The following is a 26407-nucleotide window of genomic DNA, read 5'->3' on the forward strand; positions in this document are numbered from 1 at the left end:
GCTGAACCTAAACTGAAACAACATCCTGAGGTGCTTTTCCTATCAGTTACACTTCCTGGCCAATCTGAATCTGTGAATCTGTGTAAATTCAGATCAACTCTCTCATACTTGAGACCAAGCTTTAGAGTACCTTGTAGGTATCTCATGATATGTTTTACCACTACCAGGTGTATCTCCTTTGGATCACACATAAACTGACTCAAAGCATTAACTGCATAACAGATATCTGGTCTCATATTTACCAAATACATCAGGGACCCAATCATTTGTCTGTATAGAGTAGGACTTGTGGGTTGTGATTCTGTTGGTGCTTCCTTAAGTTTATGAACGTTTGTTTCCATCGGAGAAGTCATAGGTTTGCAGTTCAACATTCCAAATCTCTTCAAAATGTCCAAGGCATACTTACCCTGGTTTAGTATAATGCCATCAAAATTCTGCCATACTTCCAATCCTAGGAAGTAATGAAGGAGTCCCAAGTCCTTCATGTCAAATTCTTTAGCAAGGTCTTTCTTGCACTGATCTATGAGGTGATCTTCTCCTGTGATTAGCAAATCATCAGCATATAGAATCAATATCAACATATCACCTTTGTCTTGCTTATAGTAGAGATTTGGATCTGCATCACTCTTTGAGAAGCCTAGCCCTGTGAGATAAGTGTCAATTCTTTCATACCAAACCCTGGGAGCCTATTTAAGCCCATAAAGAGCTTTCTTGAGTCTACACACATGAGACTCTGCATCATGAATCTCAAACCCTTCAAGTTGCTCTAGATATACTACTTTTGCAATCTTTCCATTAAGGAATGTTGTCTTTACATCCATCTGATGTACTTTCCATCCCTTTGCTGTTGTAAAGACTAAGACTGCTCTTACTGAGGTGTATCTGGCTACAGGTGCAAAGGTTTTTTCATAATCAATTCCTTCCTTTTGTGAGAACCCTCTGGCTACAAATCTGGCCTTGTGTTTCTCAATGCTGCCATCTGCAGCATGTTTGATCTTGAAAAGCCATTTGGAGGAAACCACAAATTTTCCAGCTGGCCTAGGAACAATCTCCCAAACATCATTTTTCATAATGGACTAATATTCCTCAGACATGGCATTCTTCCATACTTGATGTTTAAGTGCATCTGATACATTGGTAGGTTCAACTTTTGAAAGATCATTCATGAGGGCAACATAGTTGGTGAATTTATTAGGCCTTTTGCTTTCTTTGAAGGTTCCTGAAGGGGCAACATACTTCTGAGTCCTATTTTTCCTCTCAACTATCCCATTTTGTTGAGGATTATAAGGTATAGTAAACTCCCTCTTAATCCCAACATTTTTACAAAAATCCTTAAACAGATCTGAGGTGTATTCCCCCCCCCATTGTAAGTTCTTAAGGTTTTAACTTTATTTCCTGAGGAGTTTTTTGTTAGTGATTTAAATTCTTTGAACCTATTAAGGATCTCTTCTGATTCTTTACATTTCAGAAAGTAGATCCAAGTCTTTCTAGAGTAGTCATCCACAAATATTACATAATACAAAAATCCTCCTAAAGAGGGTACAGACATAGGTCCACATACATCAGAGTGGACTAATTCTAAAACATTACTTGTTTTCTTGGTACTATTTTGAAAAGAACCCTTGGTATTTTTACCTAGGGCACATCCCTTGCATTCCCCTGAATGATACTGCTTTAACTTGGGTAAACTTGTGACAAGGTTTTCCATAGATGATAAAGCTCTGAAATTCAATTGCCCTAGTCTTCTATGCCAAACTTCATTAATATTTGCAACTTCATGGATTAGGGCTAGGTTGGGCTCTATGCACAGCTCATACAGGTAGCCTTGTCTTTGACCAATGGTTTTGGCTTTCTTAATGGACGAATTCTTTGGCCAAGCCAACACTTTGTTGTCCATGAAGGTCACCCTATACCCATTATCCTCTAGTGCTGAGATGGAGACTAGGTTCCTCTTGATGCCTGGGACATATAGTACTCCTGTAAGTTGTAATGATAAGCCTGACTTCAGTCTGATGGTGCAAGTTCCAATTCCTCTGACTGGATGTGCAGAGTCATCTCCGATTGTCACTTCCTCATCAGTCTCCTCTATCATGGAGTCTAACACTTCTCTAAACCCTGTAATATGTCTAGATGAGCCAATGTCGATCAACCATGAGTTAGCTTTGTTTGATGCTTGGTTTGAAAGTGCTAAGTAGAGTACATATTTCTCGGAGTCATCTTCTCCCTTTGATTTTCCAGCTTTGGCAAATGTAGCTTGTTGTTTAGCTCTTTCAGGACATTTAGCAACATAGTGCCCGAATTTGTCACACCTATAACATTGAATATGGGAGAGATCCTTCTTGGAGGTATTCTTGCCTTGATGACCTTTCCTCTTCTTAAATTGTTCTTCTTGCTTTTCTTATTGGAGTTCGTATTTAGGACTTGGAGATCTTCATCTATATTCTTTTGTTTGATCCCTTTCTTATTTAACCTTGACTCTTCTTGAAGACAATCTACTCTTAGCCTCTCAAATTTTGGATAATTAGCCCTTGCACTGATACCTTGGACGAACGTTTCCCATGTACTAGGCAACCCATCTAGGGCAATGAGTTTAACTCTTTGCTTTGGATCTCATATCCAAGTGTTCCTAGTTCATCCCTTAGGGCTGATATCCGCATGAAGTAGGCATTGACTGACTCCCCTTTGATCATACTTATATGATTTATTTCTCTTTTTAAGGCCAAGGTTCTACTTGCATTGGATATCTCAAATGCATTTTCAAGTGCTTTGAACATATGGTAGGCCGTCTCATGTTTCTTTATGATAGGCATGATATTATTCCTCACCCCATCAACTATGATTTTTATGGCCTTTTCATTGCCTTTGATCCATGTCGTTATGTCAGGTTCGTTCTCAGGTTCTTTAGATTCAACTTTTAAAAATGATTCTACTTTATTCTCTCTTAGAATCATCTTAATTTTGAACTTCCATGCTGAGAAATTGTCACCTCCTTCGAGCCTATCCTCAAATCTGATAGTGCTGGCCATTTGGAGAAATGCGATGTTAGATATATTCTTGACTTGAATTTTTCACAAATTTGAAAGCCGCAAGTTCGATCTACCGGCGTTCTGATACCATGTTAATGTTTTTCAAATTCCAATTCAATGATCAAGGTATATATATAATGTTGTTGTATTTCAACGTAAATGTTTATCACAATATAATTGTTCTGGTGATTAATTATATTATGTGTATTGCAAGTGGAGATAGAGCATTAATGATTTCGATGTCTTCTCCATTTATCATTGATCGGTATATATAAAAAATAAGGACGATCAAGTGACACCTTGATTGGACATGTCTATTAGACATGGCCGATCAAGATGCCACTTGATCGTGCCTTTTCATTTGCAATACGTAACCAATCTAATGCCGATATTAATCGGTGTTAATGCGTAACAATGAGGTCCGATAACTAATCAGTGGCATTAACAATCAAGCCCGATAACTAATCAGTGGCATTAACAATGAAGCCCGATAACTAATCGGGATATCAAGGTTACTATTTATTGTTCGATTGCAATGTTTATATATTAACACTAATCGTGAAATACAATCCTAGCATGATCGTAAATTTAACATCAGTTTGCATGATTATAATCGGTAAAATCGATAATGCACCATATATATAAGGAGAGCAATTATAATAGTAATATCAGATGATAGAACAAAGGAATAATAATTGAAGTCTATTAAAGTCTGTCGATGAGATAGATGATTGAATGAGAAACTTCATTTATCTCTCATTCAATCATTTATCTTACAGAAGCTAGCATGTATCAACAGTTCCAAGGATCCCTGTATACTACCAAGCCTTCCAGATACTCCAAGATGATGATCGAGAGCGGCATAGTGAAAGAAGAAGTGCAATTAGTGAAGCCTACCTCTCCGAAGAGGCTATTAGTGAAGCCTTCCATATACCTAAATTCAACAACATGATCTACAAGAGCAAGGAAGCGACACAGGTTGTCTATGATGATGATCCTGACAAATGCCTTGGCATAATCAACAAATATTGGCTATTAAAGAGCAGGCCTAGCTTATCCAAGATACTCGACAAGCTCCACAGGATTGACTTCAAGGAGCAATTTGATGACTTGATCACCCTACTCAACCGAATTGTAGGGGCTCCTCAAGCTTCTCAATTCAAGTATTGGATGATCTAACTGGAAAGGAAAGAATCAAATGGGCAAGGATTATTAGCAATAATATTGATATACAACCCAAGAGACTTGTGCAAACGTAAACATTCTACATGAGTTCATACATTATATATTCACTTGCCAAAGCTCATGAATATGCAAGATTAATCTATAGAGGTCCAGTTGGTACAAGAGCTGGAAATTGAGAGCATGTGAATTATACACACAACCGCATTACGCTAGCAAGACACGTTACAGAAGAGTGAAAGATGCCTTCACTATGCACATAACAAGGACTTTGCAAGGTGGCATTCATCAAAGAATATCCCCACAGGCGAAAGAGCTAATAGAAAAGTTCGGCGCTTGGTTTATCTAGTTTCCCAAGTTCACCTATAAGAGTACAGCAATGCTCTTGTCCACCTTACATGCTATCGAGATATCCTACCAACAAGCTAGTGTTGCTTGAGCTAGTGAGGCAATTGATGGCATACAACAAAGTATAGAAGAACAAACACAAGTCAAGAATTCCATTTCCCATTTCAGTTGGACGGTCATTGGAAGTGTGCCCATCCTTGCAAGCAGCAGAGAAGGTGGATGAGGAATTGAAGTCTCTCCTTCTAATTCCTTACTTTTCCAGAGATAGCTTTGATCCCTACTGCAGTATCAAGAGATCTAGTGGAAGAAGACATAAGCATAAGTAACAATTAGAAAATCATTTCATGAATGCTAAAGATGAACTAGACATAAGGACAAGAATGTGTTTGAGGCTACCTATTGACATCGTCAGAGCATGCAAGGTCTTCAACGTTCCTGATCAAGCACAAGACAGTGGAAGACGTCGCTTACCAATATATGAGCAAGAGAAAGAGAAAGAAGTGAAGGTCAATTGGATTGAGGTGGAGAACACTGACTTGAAAGACTTAATGAAGCCAGTTTTATCATACATGAGGCGATGGGTAGATGCTCAAACCCATGTATTGAAGAGTCAAGGCACTTAGCTGACATTTGAATTGATGGGAGAGGTACAATCTTAAGATGATGAGACAGCAAGCGAAAGCCAGAGTGGAAGTGCCACCAAGTTAGCTCATTCCAAAGGATCCAAGAGGAAAGAAATTGGCAAAGAAGAGCCTCCAAAGAAGAAGCATAAGTTAACTTCAGGACACCGCCCTTCTACCAATACCTCTTCCATGCATGAGATGGAAATGAATCAAACAGTTGCCCAAGAAAATCACCCACCTAGGGAGAGCATTGATCGTGGAATGAATTGAGTCCATGGAATCTACAATTTAGAACAGCAGGTGTGAAAGGAAGAACAAAGGGAAGCAACCATTGGGTCAAGACAAGGAAATCTCACTTAAGCCAGTCAATGACAAGGCAAGCAGTGATGCATACATGAGCATTGAAGATGAAGATCAAGAAGTTACATCTCCACCCCAAGAAGATCAGCAATTGAATGAAGTGCAAGTTGGAGAAGAGAGATCAGCTATCACTGCATGCTAAGCGAGAGATTGGCAAAGGAAGTGATAATGGAAGAAAAAGAAGATCCCAATGAGTTAGACAGCCTACTAGATAGAACTCGAGAGACTAAGAAGAAGAAAGCAGTAAAGATGTCAAAGATGACAAGAGATGGTGAAGGATCTTGAATAATACAAATTGCCACTCCAAGAGAAGATAAGCCCGAAGATGAGATCACAACAAAAGAGTGTGACTTGGAGACTATTGATTTATGTCCTCCCACTACTGATCAAGCATTAGAAGATATGAATGGCACAGTAAAGACAATTCACGACATGCTAAAGATGGAAGTAGAGAAGAATAAGAAGTTGGAGAAAGAAAACACTATATTGAGAGGTCATCTCCAACAACTCAAGCAACTGCTGAGGTAGCATGATCCTTTAGCTACGCCACCACCATTGCCTCCTCTAGACACAGTTGATGACTTTGAAAAGATGAAAGCTTCCGCGCAACTAATGGATACTTGGATTAATAAGACTTTCGAAAGGGCGAATACGTTCGTAGAAGGACTAGTGAAGATATTTGACAGATCTATGAGCATTCTTGAAATAACTCAAGCACTCATGACAGCATATGATACTTTTGTTTACACTAGAGACTTTACCATACCTATAATGAATGTAGATAAGATGATCCTGAAGCAAACTTTGGTGAACGAAGGAGTATGGAAAGATGGAGAATCACCGATTTCCAACAGCGGTGTAATTTGCTTCACATGAGGAAGGTCATATTCGAAGATATCAGTGGAGGATGCACTCAAGTTGATCAAGCAATTAACCTGATACATGACAAGATCTTGGAAGTAGCCGAGATTATTCTTAAGGAGAGGAATGAAGGAATTGTTATTGATGCCAATCAGTTAGCTGAGAGAGTGAAGATCATCTTCTTTGGAACAGATGGATCACCTTTCGAGAGGCAATTGGATGATATCCACTCATTCACCGTACTTGCCAATAAAACGAGAGATTTTGGACCAAGATGGGAGACCACTTTTGCCTCAAGCTTAGATGAAGTCGGTTACTTGGAAGAACAATTGAAGAACCTACCAACAATTCTAATAATTGACATTGAATCAATGATGTCCACATTCGTCGAATTTGCAAAAAGAGAAAAGGATAAGGGAAACAATATTCTACAAGATAGTTTGTTATGATCCTATGTGGCATCATTTTTCCTATTGGAGGATTTTTCTTCATATTTTGTGCCAAATGGATGTCATATTCCCATTGGCTGATATTAAATAATTTGCAATAAGTTAGGTATTTTGTTGTAACAAACCCTTATTAGGGTTTGGATGGCAAATCTGGGCCCTCGATTCCAATTTAATCTTAGCCATTTATTGTAATTGAGAGCTCTATATAAGCTCAACTCATTTCATTTGTAAGGGATCGATTAGAAGAGTTTTGAAGAATTGTTGCTCGATGCTACAGAAATTAATAAAATCATTGAAGTGTTGGTGACTTACTGAGTTTTGGAGCATTTAATTATTTCTTCATTCCTTTTATGAAAGAAGTTAATATTTGAAAAGACAAAATTAGAGTAGAATTTGCTTAAGTGTTTTAGATGAATGAAACATACATGTGCATGATTGAAAGTGAATCTCGTTGTTCATACTACTAGTACTCCATCAATGGTGAAGAGTCTTGCATAGTCGACTGAACTTATCTTAGCCAAAGCTTAACTTCAATTGCTATTCCATCATTGATATGCTTCATCTTGAAGGTATCCATGTTTGTGATAGTGATTTGAAAATCACCAAGCTATCCCTAGAAGATTGCACTAATGTTGTGGAGATGTTTATAACATGTCAAAGCAAAGCTTAGTTGAGCTCATTTGAAATTGTCCATTGTCTTGCATTCCTAGTTCTAGCGTAGCATTCCTAAACTTTGCTCCTATTTTCATTTTTTTTTATCAAAGATCATTAGTAGTAGGAAAGAGTGATATTGCAACATCATTAGAAGAACGTCATTTCATAGAACTTGAATTGAATTGAAGTCAAACGAACAACTACATAAGTCCCCTCGCATGTACAACAAGAAATATCATACCATTGAAGCTATCCAACACATCAAGATCTGACATCAAGAACCTTGGAGTCATCTCAAGTGATCCTTTTTGCTAATCTTCAACATTTGAGAAGTCTTTGTTCAAGAGAGGATAGAGTATTCAATACTTTATTCTGTGTTTGATTGTGCATAAAAACACCATCAATAGATGTTGAACATGAGGAATCTCATTCAGAGCATGTGGAATCTCCCAGGCAGGTACAAGATCCAAAAGATTTTCTTGACAACCTAGATCAATCTCCAAATGACACAGAAACATGCAGCCCAAGTCATGATGGCAACACTGATTTGGATGAAGATGCACCTAAAAAGTGACCAAAGTGGGGAAACACGTCATTAGTGATGTCTAGGATGATGTAATAATCGAGGGTATATCATCCAAAGGCAAGAGCAAGAACACAGTTAACTTCGCTCTTATGGCCAAACCTCTGGGAGCTTATGAGCCCCAAGAATTTGCAGAGGCAAAATGAAAAATATAAATGGGAATAGGTCATGGAAACCAAACATCAGAGTCTTATGAAAAAAATAAGGCTTAGGTTCTTTCAAATCTTCCACCAAGGAAGAAACCTATTGGTTACAAATGGGTGTACAAAGTCAAGTACAAAATTGATGGTACACTTGACAAGTACAAAGAACGATTGGTTGCAAAAGGGTTCTCAAGAAAGAGAAGGTATTGACTATGAGGAGACCTTTGCTCTTATAGCCAAGTTGAGCACCATCCATTTAGTTCTAGCCATCGCAATCAGTTTGGCTAGAAAGTCCATCAAATGAACGTACAAAGTGCCTTACTCAATGGTGATTTGGAGAAGTGTACATGACTTAGCCTCAAGGTTTTCAGGTTGACAAAAAGGAGCATCAAGTGTGAAAACTAACAAAAGCTCTACATGGTCTAAAGCAAACATCTAGAGCATGTTATATTAAAATTGGCACGTATTTGGATCAAACTATGGATTTCAAAGAGATCCTTCAGATCCAAATTTATACATCAAAAGCATTGGCAATTAGATCATTCTACAGTTCTACTAGACTACTAGTCATTTATGTAGATGATATCATCATTACAAGTAGTGAGGCGCATTTGGATGGACAAAAAGTTTGACAAATAGATGGAAGTATATTTATTTCTCAATCTAAATTTGCCAAGAGTTTGCTTGACAAGTTCACAATAACAAGTTGCAAAATCTCATCTACATCTATGGAGAAAGGGCTGAAGCTTTCAGCCAAAACAAACTAAAAGGTAATAAATGAGTCAACGTTTAGGCAACTAGTGGGAACCCCTTATTTATCTTACAGCCACTAAACCTGATTTTAGCTATGTTGTGAATTACATTTCTAGATATGTGACAACACCAAAGGCAGAATATTGGGTTGCAATGAAACGAGTGTTGAGATGTGAAAAGGACACTCGATTTGGTATTCTATACAACAAAAGAAAAGATCCTAAGCTGGTTGGGTTCACAAATTCAGATTGGTCAGGTTCTCTTGATGACAGAAAATCCACTTCTGGATGTGTTTTCGCTCTTAGCATGGGTGCAGTCACATGGACGAGCAAGAAGCAGCAGGCAGTAGCACTTTCCTCAACAAAAGTAGAGCATTGAGAAACAGGTAGAGCAGCATGTAAACAGTATCACTCAGAAGGATGCCTTAGACATGAAAATGTCTCAAACAAGACCTTCACCGTTGTTTTGTGACAATCAAGGACTGCTAAAGCTTGTCAAGAATCTAGTCTTCCACAAGCGTACCAAACATGTGGAGCTTCATTGTAAGTCATCACACAACTTGTAGAAGATGGATCAGTGATGTTGCCGTATTGTCCATTTGAGGCTCTCAGATTATAGACATTGTTACCAAGTCGTTAAGTCTTTTCGAGATAAACTTGATGTAGTTAGAAGATTGACTTAAGGGATGTTATTATAGTAATATTGTAATATTTCATTAGGATAGACTTTAGAAATATTATTTTAGTTAATTTCTTATCATGTTGCTTTATTAGTTGTCAATCTTATCCTTTACAGATAGATCCTTTGTAATTCTTATATAAGGAGACTTTCGCTCTTTAGTTTATATCAAATATCTTGGTAATCATTCTCTATGTTCAACTTTTCGTAATAGAGTTGTCAGACATAATAATTGACCAATCACTAGGCAGAATGGGGCCTAAGAGCATAGCAGAGCATGTAGTTTTGAATGTGACTGCCAGCTAAGCATACAGGGAATTCTGTCTACTCTTCTATAAGAGCACAAAGAGTCCAAGAGATGGTAAGTGCAAGGTCTATCCCAGTTCATAAATACCTTGGGCTTACCAACACAGGGTCAGACATTTGAACCAGTATCCTTGTTATGTGTTGCTTTGTTAGACTTGTGAATCAGCGATGTTAACATGGCACATAGCCGCAGATCCATAGGAACACATTATATAGGGCATCCTATAGTTGGGGATTGTACAGATGTGAAACAAATATGTGCGACATTTTAGAATACTGCTGGTGGGAATAGGTAGCCATACAAAAGTGGTGCAGTGACATACAACAGGCTTGAGAATGCCATGCCCCTGAGCTCTCAACCCTTATATCTAATAAATCCTTGAAAGACCAATTGGTGCTTGGGACTTGACCGACCCCAAATAAGTTAGAACATTACGATATTCAATAAAGGCATCGATGCACAACGGCAATGCTTATTAACTAGGATAATGTGATGTCCCCATCCAAATCCTAATTCTAGAACCAAACAAGGCCCCATCAAGTATTGTTGATATTGAGAAAGCTCCTTCTGTTATTTTTATATGTGATTATAAGTCTGCAAGACTTAAGCAACGGGTCAGCCTTACACAGCAATTGACTGGAGACAATAGCAAGACAACTCTATTGACAATGTATATATTGAAATATAAATTAAAGATATAAATTTATTTGGTTGCGTTAGACTTGTTTGAGCCTTCTATGTTAGAGAGGCTGAATGAAAAAAGAGTACAGTGATTAAGCAACAGTTTGAAGATACATAATGATTGAGAGTATTGGAGAAACACGGGTCAAATTTCCTTTCATATAATATGCAATAGTCATAAACAACAGGGAATAAATCATTGTTCGATGGTACATAACAGCAGTTATGATCGGCAGATTAAATATAAATTGCTAGCAAAAAGATGACGGGTTAATGATAAATGATTCTCTAAAGAATCAATAATTAATGGTAAATGAATTGTTAGTTACCAATATTTAAGGATCGATTCATAATAATAAGGGATGTGATTAAAAGTCTCGTTTGTTTTTAAAAGACGCAACTTTCTTATAAGAGTTGCTTCCATTCCTGAATGGTCACATAAGGAAGACATACATAAGGAGGTTGGAGATCATCCATTAAGATCATCATAGCCAGACAATAGAGGAGTCACCACTGACCAGATCAGATCAGAACTGTTATTAAGTTACAGGCAGTACCATCGTTGTTCTTTGGGTACAGACAATTGAATCTGGGAAGAACACTGCAAGAGCAAAGAGGCAAGCTGCATCCCATCGATCGTTTGATAAAATATTTAGACAACAGTTCGAAGGCCAGGTCTGCACATATTCATTACGGATGTAAAGGTTATCAAAGGAAAATAAAACATGTTAGGAGACGTGGCCATGACAGGTAATATAATGAGCAATGATTCAGAACAGCGACTATGTAGCTGGGAACGATAATGATGTTGATGCCTCAGTAAAGTGCTAAAGGGATTAATAATCAATAAACAAGGAAAGGGAGCCAACCAACATCCAATGATTAAGGACAACAATCACTATACACATAGCAGCAATTTCCATAAAGAATTAACATCATTGCAGGAATAAAGAGATAGATTAATAATCAATTTGAAATAAAATGAAGATAAATGTTAAAAGGGCTCCGATTAAGAATAAAGGCATGGTTTGTATAAGTAACCAATGTCCTTGAATAACAGAAAGGTGCAATTATTTAAGGATAAAGATGTGTCTCTTCCCAAAGGGGTGTAACTATTCAATGCCCAAGCTATTAAATATGGATCGATACTCATTGCCAAGATATCATCAGATTTGATCATTCTTATTTGACTAAAGCAGAATTGAAGGAAGCCAGATGAAGGGGGTATATCCACTCTCAGGCAAGGTCATAGACACATGAGACTAAGGTACTAAATAAGCAGAGACAGCGTCCACTCTTCTCTCATGAACATAAGGATTGTGATCAGACACTGAGAACAGATTGAAGCATAACCTTTCATCCTTCCATCGTGTGACATAGGGGAAACAATTCAGGCACTGTGATCTTGAGATTTAAGGGTGTTCAAGACAATCTACAAATCTTAGTATAACTATATGACCAAGATTGAGGAAAGCATAAAAGGGGGCATTACATGGCTTGAGCGGTGTTAAGAAACTGAGAACAGAGTTACAATATAGGAGCACATATCACAAGTATATAAATTAGAGGAAGCTATGAAGATAAGTTCTATCTTTCGACTATTCCTAAAATTTTAAGTTAAATATCATAATGAAATGTCTTCAGTTTGGGTAAATTTTATATTGTAGTCTCACCTTAAGCTGGTATTGTTGTCTCAGGATTAAATTAAGGAAAATCCCCAAAAGGGGGACATTACAGATAAACTAAAACCCATGATCTGCAATTATTAATTATTAGTAAGCAGCGATTACTACAATGCTAAGTCAGTGATCCCTACCACGGTGCAGTGTGTATACAGCAACAGACTTTACTTAATACCATCAATAGGCAAAAAATAGGGTTATGATTAGCAGCGCTAAAATAATGAGCCACCGATTGTAATGAAGAGGTATGGATTAATCAGAGGTGATTAAAAATAAAGGAGCTGGTGTTATTAACAAAGGGTGTGACTCCTAAATAATGCATCCCTCTTAAAAGGGATGTCTCCCTTCATAAGGAACATAAAGCTATAAAAGGGGAAAAAGAAATAAAATAAGAGGGAAGATCAATAAGTAAGTATATATACAGAAAACTGTCTTATTTATAAGACTTAACAGTTTTCTGTGGCATAAGAAGTATGTATCGGACTGGAAATAAGATATATATCAGTCCCTCTAAGAATCATCAAACATCAGCAATTATCACCATAAACAAGAATTACATTCATAGAATAGGAGAGCAGCATTCAAAGGTGGAAGATAACTACCAGACCAAGCACACAGTTATAGCAGACTTTGATTATCTCGGACTGTAATACAAGCACTTCATAATCCTAATAATTACTCTGTGATATAAATATTGTATATATTATTTGCCAATCAATATCTTTATATATATATATATATATGGATAGATATTAAAGTGCTTATGTCTGGAATCAATCTGCTTGGAACCCCCATCTTGTATGGAAGGCAGGTGGTGTAAGAGGGGAGTTATAAGATGGCTATCTAAGTAGGCCACCCTAGGGATGTCCATGATTGGTCACATTGACATTCATTTCCACCATCACATTTCTATTTTCAAGAACCCTTAAGAAATGTGGGAGAAGCTTCAAGTACTTTCTGGGAATAAAGTTTTGCCTTCCAATAAGATTGATGGTGTCAGGTTCATCAGAGGAATTTGATAAATGAAATCCCTTAATCAAAGGTTTTTGGAGTAAATTGTTGAATTGAAAAAGAATAAGGTTAAGAATGCAAACGAAAGCCATGATGTTGATACTTCTACTTCTATTAGTGAAAATTCTAATGTTGTTGATAATTCTAAAGAGTTTGATATTGATGATGATACTCATGATGTTGTCAGAAGTGTTTCTAATATTGATGTTACTTCTCATGTTATTGATGATGCAGCCAACGAGGGTAATCATATTATTGATAATAACTCTAGGTAATGCCTTTCCTATCTCTACTACTATTGGAGTATTTGAGAAACACACTTGAGGCATTAGTTCCAAGTTGCTTCAACAAATGGGTTATACAAGTTGTGGACTTGTCAATGTTGATTTGATGATCAGAGATGTAAGTAATCAGATATGTTAATTGGGTGCTCACCTGCATATTGTCTATTCATTTTTGTATGTGTTCATTAATTCAATTATATATATGTTGGTGGTGTCCCTTCACTAAGGGTCACCACTTTTGGCCCAATAATTATATTGTTATTATATAACATAATTATATTATTATATTATTGTATCATAATAATATAATATAATTTTCAATAATAAAACATAATTATATTATATAATCTCAATAATAATAATAATAATAATAATATTAATATAATTATTATGTCATAATAATTATATTATCCCAATATAATAATTAAAATGCCTATCAATATAATTATTATATCACAATAATTATCACAACCTTTAGTTTGTCTATGTCAGCCTGTAGGAATCTGATCAACACTTCATCTTCCTCAGAATGGAAGTGATAACCCATGCTGCCAATCTTCAACACTCCCTCTCAGCTAGGGAGGATACTTCCAGCTGCACAAAACATATCACCTCAAAGTGATGTTGACCACAATGGCTACATCCATATGTGGAAAGGAAAGATATCACCTTACTGTGATATCAACCATCATGACTCATCCATAGACATCACCTCACGTGATATCAACCATTATGGCTTATCCACGGATATCACCTCATGTGACATCCACCATAGATATTTCCTCATGTAATATCCACCATTATGGCTTATCCATAGATATCACTTCACATGATATCCACCATTATGGTATATCTAAAGATATTACTACATAGCATGTCCACGGATTTCACGTCACATGAAATCCACCATGAATATCTCTTTATGTTATATCCACCATTATGGCTTATCCATGGATATCACGTCTCATGATATCCACCATTATGGCATATCCATAGATATTACTACTAGAGATATAAACCATTATGACATATCCATAGATATCACGTCCCATGATATCCATCATAATGGTATGATCAATCAATATCGTAAGATCGTCACCTTACGATAATGATAAAATGTACAAGTGTTCACTATTGAGAGATCGTCACCTCACAATAATGTTCACAGGAGCTCATCAAGCACTGAACCAAAATTGTCATGGAGTCACACACATGACATCCACCATGAACCATATCAGAGAGTGTAGATAAGAGCTTTCTCCTTAAGTCTCTCTCAAAGAGAAATGCAATCACAAGAGTTTACACTTTATAACATCTTTTGAAAAGAAGAATACATTAGTGAATAGCATACCTTTCCATCATAGCATACCTTTCCACCATGTCTCTAGAGAGCCTTTCACATAGTATCTTAAGTGAATAGCATACCTTTCCACCATATCTCTAACATAGTGATACTTGATTTCCACATGCTTTGACCTATTATGAAATACAAGGTTGGAGTCTACATCACACTTGGTGAGTCCCAAGCTCACCAAGTATCCATCTATTCAGGAATATCATGACCTAGGAGTCAGCATAAAGACCTTCCAGCCTACATACATGGGACTCCATCTCATGAATCATAATCCTCTGACTGATCACTAGATAAACCATCTCGACATGGTCCACTCCCTCTGAACCAATATGACCAAGATCCTTGGATGTCAACCGAAGCACATCCTCTTAGCTACTCCCTCTAAAGTTGAAATGTCAAGCTCCCTCTTAATGTTGATTCTTCCTCTTCGAAGAAACGTCTTCAGTCATCAACTCAATCTCATGGCAACCATTATCAAGGTCTTCCTTCCTTGAATGCAATCTCTTGTGCTCTTTTTTTTTTTTGATCCGTCCTGAAATATCAACTAGTTCATAGAACTAACTTATCCGAAGGGAAATATTAATGCTAGAAGCATACAAAGTTCACTATCCCAATGTTAAGGCATGAATTAACAACTGCATAATGATTTAAGAACATTATTTAGCCATGAAAAACTTATCTCTTAATTTGTTAGTCTTCCACCAATGTTCTTCCCTAATCTTGCTCTGCATTGGAATTTCTTTCCATACCGAGCTTTATCTATACTGGGTTCCTTCTTGTCTTCAAAGAACTAGACTTCTTTAAAATGCACAAAAAGCAAATTCTTCACTGTTGTCAGTATACAAATGGTCTTCAAAATGGTGAGGAAGTATGACATTAGAATAATGGAACTGCAGCTAGGTTTTATAGAGCTTAAGATAATTCTTCACGTGCCAAATAACAGATTCCAATGGCGTCCCTCCTGAGAAAATCAACGCCCCAAACAGGAGCAAACAAACACCCAAACACACTTTTTCTTCCCACAATCCTTCTTCTAAGGTTGGCAGCTACCAATACGTCCTCCTTCAGTAATAAACCTCATGCTAAATATACACGTGTCTGGCAACCTCACGATATAACAGAGGAAAGAACACGCAAACTTACGCACTCTTCACTATTGGCTAAGATTTAGAAGATAGCAAATACAACATAACCTCAATCACTTAAATTTAAGGCTTAGCTTTCAATACATTCAACTTCAACACTTAATATAATTTCACAAAGTTGACACCATAGCAGATATTAATATTCTATGTTTCTGAAATATTTAACAAGCTGGTGGCTCAAATCATTATCTCTATATTTATTAATACATTTGACCTGATGTCTTTAAATAACAGGGTCCCCAAATGAATATGGAAGCGGCTTCCTTTTCTTCTCTAAACACCCCCGATAAATGTAGCGATGCCAGTAAATGTGAACTGTTCTCCAAATACGAACAGCATATAAAGTCTTCTAAAAATCTTTTGATGATCATCGGCCATATTAATCATTGCATGAAGTCGGCAGTATTTATTTTAATATCTATTTCTGACTTTTGACTTAATTGATTGCACCTTGTTCTCAAACCCGTCCAAGGTAGTGACTCTGTCTCTTGCCACTTCTATCACTGTTCCATTGTCCTTAGTAATATGTAATCGCTGTCTTTTGAAGGATACAAAAAATCTTTGTAAGGTTTGAATCGCTGCATTGTATGTTATAACGCAGATTGTTGGGCAGTTAAATTATAAGTATTATACACGATTTATATTTGTTGACTTAGTCAATATAAATCGTAACCTTTCTCCCTTTATTTTTAATGTTACCAAGTCGATGATAGAATTATCGACTCCCTCCAAATTGATAGATTTTACCAGTCAATAAATACAACTTAGATATACTCGATTTTAACTTGGACATGGGTAATTATCTTGGACGAGTTTTGACTTTCCATTATATACGTGGCATAGTCACCATATTACTGTGTATATATTTCGGTATGTTCTTCACGTGCAGGTAGAATGACAAGAATGGTCACCATAGCTTCTTCTGTTAGATATTTCTCCACATACACATAGTTTGCTGTATATGTATGTTACACCAAATAAATGTATACATATCACTGCATCTTTTATGTTGGACTGTATCTTTATTGGATTGATATGAATTGCTTTCTACCGTTACTGTGAAGGAAACTTACAAATCTGATCAAATTTCGGAACCCACTCTGATACCATGTTGATTTGATGATCAGCTAGGACTCGAACCTAGGACCTTCCATACGCTGCTGGAGTGCTCTACCACTGAGCTACTGGCCCCTCTTGGACCAGTCCATCATTGGTCCGGGTGTGGATGATACATTTGGCTCTCATGTTGATAATTTTCTATTACATTTAATGGACAGGTGTACTTGCCAACATGCTTCATTCCATGGAGCCAACATTTACCATGTGGATCCATCTGTGCTCCCTTTTAACGGAAGGATGTTAGGAGGTCTTGTCCCTTGTAAGGCCAAGGACCCATTACAAGGGTGTTTGTGGCTAGTTCAGTGGCATTTTAATGTTTGGTTTCAATTTTTGTGAGCTTATTCATAACAGATTTGGTTTTACTATTACGACTGGACTCTGTATTTTAGATATCGGTGCCATATTCTTGGTGCTATACTTTGAAAATGGGCCTATATGTCTATATTGTTAGGTTTGAGAGCTTATGCACATAGCTAGGGACATTTTATGATTGACTATTGGACCAAACATACAAGGATTCAGAATGTTTGTAAGCATCTGACAATTGTCTACTGATCAGAACAGAATCATAGCAAGGCTGTTGACTTCAACATGGCTAGGAGCATTTGGTGATTAACTATTGTTGGACTCATGGTTGGCTTCAGAATGACTGGGAGCTTTTGGTGATAATTCATTCATTGGACTGTAGTTATTTTCAACATGCTTGGGAAGGTTTGATGATTTACCATGGGTCAAACCATGGTTAGTCTCAACTTCAAGAAAGCTAGGAAATTTTGGCTATCTACCATCAATAGGATCGTAGTTCTTCAGTATCTTTTGCCATCACTCATTTGGAGATCTACTTGAACATATCATTAGAGGAGTGTAATGCTGCAAACTGGTTCTTCAAGTAGTTCAAGCATTTCCTAGCATGGAGCATCTGACCAACATGTTAGGGTCGTCTTTGGCTTCTGCATTTCAACCCTTCATTCTCTTAAAAGCTTGCTTTGACAAGCAATTTGAGGGTTGTGACTTTGAAGACCCATTGTTGGAGTTGTTTGACTTTGGTTCATTCTTGACTTCAACACTTTGACTCATCACTCTAAGAGAGACTGCCTTGCGTGGGTAGTTCATAAATTGTGACACTGACAAGCACTTGTTGGAGTGGTTCAAGCATTTCCTGCTCTGGAACACCTAATCAACATCCATTCAGATCATGGTTGGATAGAGCACTTAAACTCGTCATTCTCTTGGAGACTTGCTCGGATGGGAAGTACACTTGCTTGAATGGGAAGTTTGAAGATTGTCAGGTTGTTTCTCCATTATTAGAGTGGTGCAAGGATGTGTAGTATCTAATCAACATGTGTTCAGAATTATGTTTGACTCGAGAATTTTTTGTTTCGTCATAATTTGAATTAAGATGTCATTAAGGGAGAATATGCTGGCATTACACCACTTTCCTATCAGAAAAAATTTTAATATAGCACCTCCTTTTGGGATTAGTATTAACTAATGTGAATGCTATTTTCCTCAATCCCCCTCTAATGAGTGATTTAGGGAGGATTTGCCTATCATCCATTTTTCATAAATTTCACATTCTGTTATTTTCCACCCCAATGTTTTTTCACTTTGTGTATGATTATCTGCATGTTTATGGGTGTTTCACTTTGTTCATCAAGAAATGTTGCATTTACACACTTATAAATCCAAGCGAAATGTATCAGAAAAATGAGATGAATATAATCATTCACACCCATACAAGTGAATAACCCTAAGTCTATTAGAATATTTAATTCTATGTTAATCACCTATTTTTATTTCTTTGGTTAATGGTCATTTACTTTTTTTTTATGTAATTAGCTTTTAAGCTTAATTTAGTTTTCACGCTTAATTTAGCGTTTAGCTCTTTAGTCTTTTACTTTAACATTATGTTCTAATTATAGAACATCGTCTTGTAACCTCTATATATACGTGTGTATATCGTTCAATGTAATTATCATTCAATTTATTTTTCATGGTATAAGATCATGGAAATTAAAAATTTTGAAAGTTTTTGTTATTAAAAATTTTCGAAGTTTTTATTGAAGAGATTTTTTTTAAAACTGTTTTTTTTTTTTTTTAAAAAAAGAGCAAGTTTTTTTCTCTTCTTGGGTGGATTTTTTTTTTTTTTTGTAGGTTGAAAATTTTCCTAGGGTTTCTGCAATTTTCGACTAGGGTTTTGATCCTTCAGTTCAAGTCGAAATTATATTCTGGTTGCATATTCTTGGTGGGTTTTTCGAGACCTCAACTGGGTCGTCGTCATATTTTTCTGGGTGCATCGTTTTCCATGCCTCAATTTATGAGCTGTCAAATTTGCATTTTGTTTTCAGATTCTTGGTGGGTTTTTCGAGAGTTTTTCTGGATTGGTCTCAGGTTTTTCTGGGTGCCTTGTTTTTTGTGCCTCGAATTTGGTGCTAGCGAATTTACCTTGGAATTTAAAAACAGTCCGCAATTTCTGCTAATTTTGTGGACACCGAGAATTTTGGGGTCTTCTAGGCACTGTTTATGCTATACATCCAACCTAGGGTTTCTGCCCCGATTTTTTCTTGCGTTCGTCTATATTTTTCTATTTTTTTTACAAAAAAAAATCAAAGGTATTTTTTTATTTTTTGCAAATTATTATTTTTTCCGATTATTTTTAGGAAAAAATTCAGATTTTAAGTTTGCAGAAAATTTTAATTTTTGGGTTTCTCCCAAACCTCGGAATTCGTGCCAAAACTCTCCTCCAGGGTTTCAGTTTTTTCAGCAACTGCTTCTATTCTGGTTTTTTTTTTTAAATCAAATTCTTTTGTCTATTGCTTTCACTCAGTTGACCTCGATCAACCTCGATTTCCGTGATGGCATCATTAACCAACCTCATGTTGGAACACAGTCAGAAGTTCAACGGCCACAACTACAACACCTGGAAACAGCATATGCTTACCATCTTTGAGTATCGTTGCCTTGATTAGCTTGTTTTGGGCAAGGAATCTCATCCTACAACAGCAGGTGATGATCAAGACAAACATGATGTGAAGCATCGAGAGGCTGTCATGCTTATCAAACTCTCCGTCACAAATGATCAACTCCCACAGGTCCCGTCAGGTAAAACAACAAAAGAGATCTGGGATCTTTTGAAGGATCTTCATGAAACGTTTGACAAGAGCCAAGCTTTCTTTCTGAAGAATACGTTGTTTTCTTTCGTGATGGATGAGAAGTCATCTATCCAGGCACATCTTACGAAGATCAAGGACATCCGTAATCAATTGGAAGTTATAGGCCGAAACATGGTGGAAGAGGATATGATAGTGATCATGCTGAAAAGCCTTCCCAGATCCTACGAGCATTTTATTGATAAGCTCAATATCTCCTCTACTAGTGTTGATTTGAAGTTTCCTGATCTCTGCAACAAGCTGCTACAATAGGATCGACGGAAGCAGTAGTTTGAAAGCAATGCTAGTTCATCCATTGAACAGGCTTTCACAGCATCAGCTTTGCATAAGTACAAGGGTAAAGCTCCGTCCTTCCAGCAGAAAGGTCAAGGTCAACCTCAATAGTCTTCCAAAAAGAAGAGCTTACAGTGTTCCTACTGTCATATATATGGCCATTTGGTGAAAGATTGTCGGAAATTGATAGCATCCCAGCAATCCAAACAGGGAGGGTCCAAGCAGAAAGCCAATTCTGCCACACATCGTGATCAGAAGGAATTTGCCTTCTATGCGTTCATGGCCAAAACCTCCTCTGATGATGTTCAATCATCAGCCTGGTACATTGACTCTGGAAACTCTCGGTATTTCACACATCGTCGAGATTGGTTTACAGAGTACATGCCTTTCACTAATTCAGTGATCTTTGGTGGAGGTGAAGAGTATACTGTTGTCAGCAAGGGCAACGTACAAATTTCATTTGGTGGGAGGGATTTAATATTCCTCAATGTATACTTTGTACCTGGTATGAAGCTCAATCTATTGTCAGTCAATTAGATTATACAGCATTCACCACAGCTGGATGTCGTCTTCAGGTTGCACAAGTGCAACATTGTTGACAGGGAGACTCGCACTACAGTTGCAGTTGGTATTGAGGATCATGGTCTTTATAGACTTGTTGATTCTACTGGTTCTCAGGAGCTCGCCATGGCAGCTAGGAGTACTTCCATCAACACTCTTTTGGCATCAGCGATATGGGCATCTCAATTTACACTATCTCTCTCAGTTGGTTCGAGAGGATCTAGTCGTAGGATTACCTGAGATTCAAACTCAGAATCATGGAGTTTGTGGAGCGTGTCAAGTTGGAAAGCAGCATAGGACTCCATTTTCAGATGGAGACGCTTGGAGAGCATCCAAGGTCTTGCAGCTCGTTCATGCAGACATCTGTGGTCCCATGAACACTCCATCAGTCACTAGATGCAGGTATTTTCTATTATTTGTTGATGATTTCAGTAGACGCATGTCGGTTTATTTTCTTAAGCAGAAATCAAAGGTGTTCACCATGTTTCAAACGTTTAAGGCCTTAGTGGAAAAAGAGTCTAGTTGTCAGATAGTCACTCTTCAGTCCGACAATGGAGGGGAACTTTGTTCTACAGAGTTCACCAATTTTCGTGCATCACATGGCATTAAGAATCAACTTACCACACCTTACACCCCACATCAGAACAGTGTTGTTGAGCGCAGGAACCGTACAATCACTGAGATGGCTCGGTCTATGTTGGAGCATAGAAATGTTCCAAAACACTTTTGGGCGGAAGCGGTCTTCACTGCAGTCTACCTTTTGAACCAGTCTCCCACAAAGGTCATCAAGAAGATGACTCCAGAGGAAGCTTGGTCTGGCTAGAAGCCCAAAATCAGTCATTTGAAAGTTTTTGGCTCTACAGCTTATGTTTGGATTTCAGATGCCAAGCGCACCAAACTGGATCCAAAGAGTCAGAAATTGATGTTCACCGGCTACAGTGACAACCACAAGGCATATCAGCTGATTGATATAGACACTAATCACCTCATATTCAGTCAAGATGTAGTATTTGATGAAGAAAGAGGGCCTTTTCAGCCTTCCTCTCCTAATTTGAGCACTGAGGATCACCCTCCAAAGGCTGCAAGTATGGGTGTTCGTCTACCCTTAGCTCCACCTGATGGGAGGGATTCAGTTGACTCTAAAGTTGTGGGGTCTCGCAGGCATGACATTGCACCCCCTAACGTTCCTCAAGATCTTCTAGATCCACATCCAGAGGAGCTTGCTCCAGATATTCCAGGTAATCTTCATCCTACAACAGATGTTGGTACTTCTACTCTCCGGCCTAAGTGGTGGGCCAAAACCATTGGTGATCTTCATGATGATGAGCTCATTGAGGTTAGATCAATTAGAGGTAAGAGCAAGCAACATGGTTAATTTTTCTCTTATGGCCAACATTGTCATGTCCCCTAATAAATGATTGCCGAAAGCATAAAAATATATTAATTATTTTATATAAATCTCCCCATTCATCTATATAAATAATTAATATTTACAAGAATGTCTTTTAATTACATGTATTTGTTTAACACCGTAATTAATTCTAACTATTACGGGACTCTCAACCAATTGATGATAGTAAAAGGATGGGCAAAACCCAAGATGGAGATAGGAGTTTGAATAAAACAATTCGTGGAAGAGTTTATTGGAAGTTTGTGTGTATTAAATACACATCCCAAAATTTCTTAGCCTTTCGCCAGTCTCTTAGACTGGCCTATTGGTCATACGCTATTGGAGGAGAAACTACAAGTTATTTCAGAATGAAGTCCCAATAAAACCTGGAGCCTGTTTGGAGAATGTTTAATTACAAATTCAAATCGCATCATCGTGGAATGCTTAAAGGATAAAATCGCAGTGGGTGGTGTTCAAGGTTTGTCCACACAAAGCAACGGGAACACGTGAACTCTTCACATCGTCAGTCCCCCAACAACCCCGAGCACAAGGCTAACCGGAGCATAGCGGGAAAGCATCAGCAAATATCTCTTTCAACGTCCTCCCAGGAACTCGATATCGAGTGAACAGTTGAATACGAACCTTTTCCGTTTATACCAGACCAAGACCCGATATCGGGTGTTCATCCGTCTTACCCCTGCAGTCACGTTGGCAGCGTTACCAAGGGTGTAGGGAAGGTGACGTGTTTCAGTGTAGCGGAAGGATTATTTCCGTGGAATCGCAGGAAGTGAATACCGGTGTAGCAGAAGTGTCATCACCGTGGAATAGCATATCGGGAGTATTGAGATCGTGGTAGGGACTGTTGTAGGCGGCACACGGCTAAGAAGGCCCGTCTTCTCATGTGCACAGCGAACCCTTCTTCGATGATCAACAGCAAGTGCATAGCATCAACCATTACAGAGCAGATAACAGATGCTCTACGTATATATATATATATATATATATATATATATATTTGAATAAGTGCACTACGTATATATATATTTGAATAATGAATGCCTAAGTTCTGTCAATTACTGAAATAACAGCAGGTAGGAAGAGAATTGAATTTATGTGAATGAGAAATATCACTGCCTGTATGTTATTCCTTGTTTCGTCATGTCTCACTGGCTATATTGGGAAAGATTTTGCTAATGAACTGGACAGAAATTTAATAAATAATTAAGGAATTTTACAAACATTCACAGTATTTATGAGCCTCAAACATATACAGTGGCTAAAGGTGTACCTGAATGGGAAAAGGCTATGGCAGCTGAGCAACATAGTCTTCTGAAAAACAACACTTGGGTATTGTCCGATCTTCCTCCAGGAAAGAAGCCCATTGGCTGCAAATGGGTGTTTAAAGTCAAGTATAAAGTTGATGGAAGCCTTGATAAGTACAAGGCTCGGTTGGTGGCAAAAGGGTTTTCACAGAAGGAGGGCATCGACTATGAGGAGACATTTGCTCCCACAGCCAAGATGAGTACCATTAGGCTTGTCCTCACTCTCTCAGCTCAATTTGGATGGAAAGTTAATCAAATGGACGTCAAGAGTGTCTTTCTCAATGGTGGTTTGCAAGAATAAGTCTACATGACGCAGCCTCCAAGTTTCAAGGTTGCCGGTAAGGAACACCAAGTATGTAGACTAGTCAAAGCACTCTATGGCCTCAAACAAGCTCCTCATGCATGGTACATCAAAATTGATAAGTACTTGATTGATCAAGGCTTTCAGAGGAGTCCTTCAGATCCCAATTTGTATGTCAAACATACTAGTGATGATATTCTATTTCTAGTAGTCTATGTTGATGATCGCATCATTACTAGCAATGCAGCACATCTAATCATGTAGGTCAAACAGAATTGTGTCAGCATTTTGATATGACAGATTTGGGACTTCTCCATTATTGTCTCGGTGTAGAGGTTTGGCAGACTGATAGCCACATATTCATTTCTCAGTCAAAGTATGCCAAGAGCCTATTGGATAAGTTTTGAATGCAAGATTGTAAACTTGCATCTACACCTATGGAGATAGGGCTCAAATTATCAGCCAAATAAGATTCACCTGTAGTGGATAAGTCTTCATTCAGGCAACTAGTGGGCAGCCTCATCTATCTCACCGCCACTAGACCTGACATCAGTTATGTTGTAAGCTATATTTCTCGCTTCATGTCAGCCCCAAAAGTTGAACATTGGGTTGCAACGAAGCATGTGCTTAGATATGTGAAGAGCACTCCTGATTTTGCATTTTGTACAGCAGAAACAAAGATCCTAGGCTGGTTGGTTTCACAGACTCAGATTGGGCAAGTTGTGTTGATGACAGAAAGTCAACTTCTGGGTATGTTTTCAGCTTGGGTATAGGAGCAGTCACATGGACCAGCAAGAAGCAACAGGCAATAGCTCTTTCCTCAACCGAAGCAGAGTATTGGGGAACTGTTAAGGCAGCATGTGAGGCAATTTGGCTACGTAGGATGCTTGCAGACATGCAAATGTCTCAACCAAGACCTACTCCCTTGTTTTGTGATGGTCAAGGGGTTCTAAAATTAGCCAAAAATTTAGTCTTCCATGAGCGAACAAAGCATGTGGAGCTTCATTGTCATTTCATCCGCCGGCATGTTGAAGATGGATCAATGATATTGCAGTACATTCCTACAGAAGATCAGACTGCAGATATCCTCACCAAGTCCTTGAGCCCGGCAAAGTTTCTCAAATTTAGAGGGCAGCTTGGTGTGATAGATAGCATGACCATTAAGGGAGGGTATTAGAATATTTAATTCTATGTTAGTCACCTATTTTTAGTTCCTTGGTTAATGGTCATTTACTTTTTTTATGTAATTAGCTTTTAAGCTTAATTTAGCTTTCACGCTTAATTTAGCTTTCACGCTTAATTTAGCGTTTAGCTCTTTAGTCTTTTACTTTAACGTTATGTTCTAATTATATAACATCGTCTTGTAACCTCTATATATACATGTGTATATCGTTCAATGTAATTATCCGATTATTTAATCATTCATTCAATTTATTTTTCAAAGTCAAGCAAAATAGTGAACTAATAAATTTTCCAAAGCACCTCTTCATATTTGTAATCACGATCACTTCCCTCCCACGGATATCGAATTTGAAGAGAAGTTTCTTCTCCTCCTACATCCTCATCCTCATGGTTACCTGTGAATACATAAGAAGCAAAAAGATGGTAGTCAAAAAGAATAGAACTCAAAAGTCAGATGTCCTGATTTCAGATTCTAACAAAGAAACCAAATGGAAAAACTAAAATGATCAACCAATTAGAGTTTCATCGAAAGTCCAAGTTAGTAGTCATTCCTTTACAAAGAGGCAACTACCAATTAAAACATCTAGTTAATCTTAGCACTTCTCACCATTAGCATCCTCTATGGGCTCTACATTCTCCTCTTCTTGAAAACTGCCTTCCACCTGGAGAAACATCGATACACATAATACAAGTTTCAGATGTGATGCAGAAAAGTTCCATGCATCACTTAAAATCATAACAAATCCAAAATACCACAGAGAAGAGAATATATTACATACAGGTTTCTTTTTCTTTTTCTTCAGTCCAGTCAATGTATCAGAAACTGTAGATGCATATGAAAACTTGAACTGTTAATGTTCCTTACACACATTATGTATTATGTTGCAGATTACATTCTTTTCAGATTGAAACGTAGGATGGATTTCATACAAAGACTACAATGCCATACACTAATTTTCTTTAAT

General features: G+C 37.6%; 1 protein-coding gene across 7 annotated transcripts in view; it reads right to left on the reverse strand.

Annotated features, from left to right (window-relative positions):
- Positions 1-26407, reverse strand: part of LOC131061280 (eukaryotic translation initiation factor 2 subunit beta) — a 131370-nt gene that overhangs the window by 52505 nt on the left and 52458 nt on the right. For all 7 annotated transcript variants that reach the window (XM_057994866.2, XM_057994864.2, XM_057994871.2 and 4 more), the window contains exons 6-8: positions 26222-26265; positions 26050-26104; positions 25743-25837 (exon numbers count right to left, since the gene is read on the reverse strand). In XM_057994866.2, coding sequence (XP_057850849.2) covers positions 25743-25837; positions 26050-26104; positions 26222-26265 — 194 coding nt within the window. The remainder of the gene's footprint in view (positions 1-25742; positions 25838-26049; positions 26105-26221; positions 26266-26407) is intronic.

The sequence above is a fragment of the Cryptomeria japonica genome, chromosome 11 (assembly GCF_030272615.1).
Source record: "Cryptomeria japonica chromosome 11, Sugi_1.0, whole genome shotgun sequence".
NCBI classification, from domain to species: domain Eukaryota; kingdom Viridiplantae; phylum Streptophyta; class Pinopsida; order Cupressales; family Cupressaceae; genus Cryptomeria; species Cryptomeria japonica.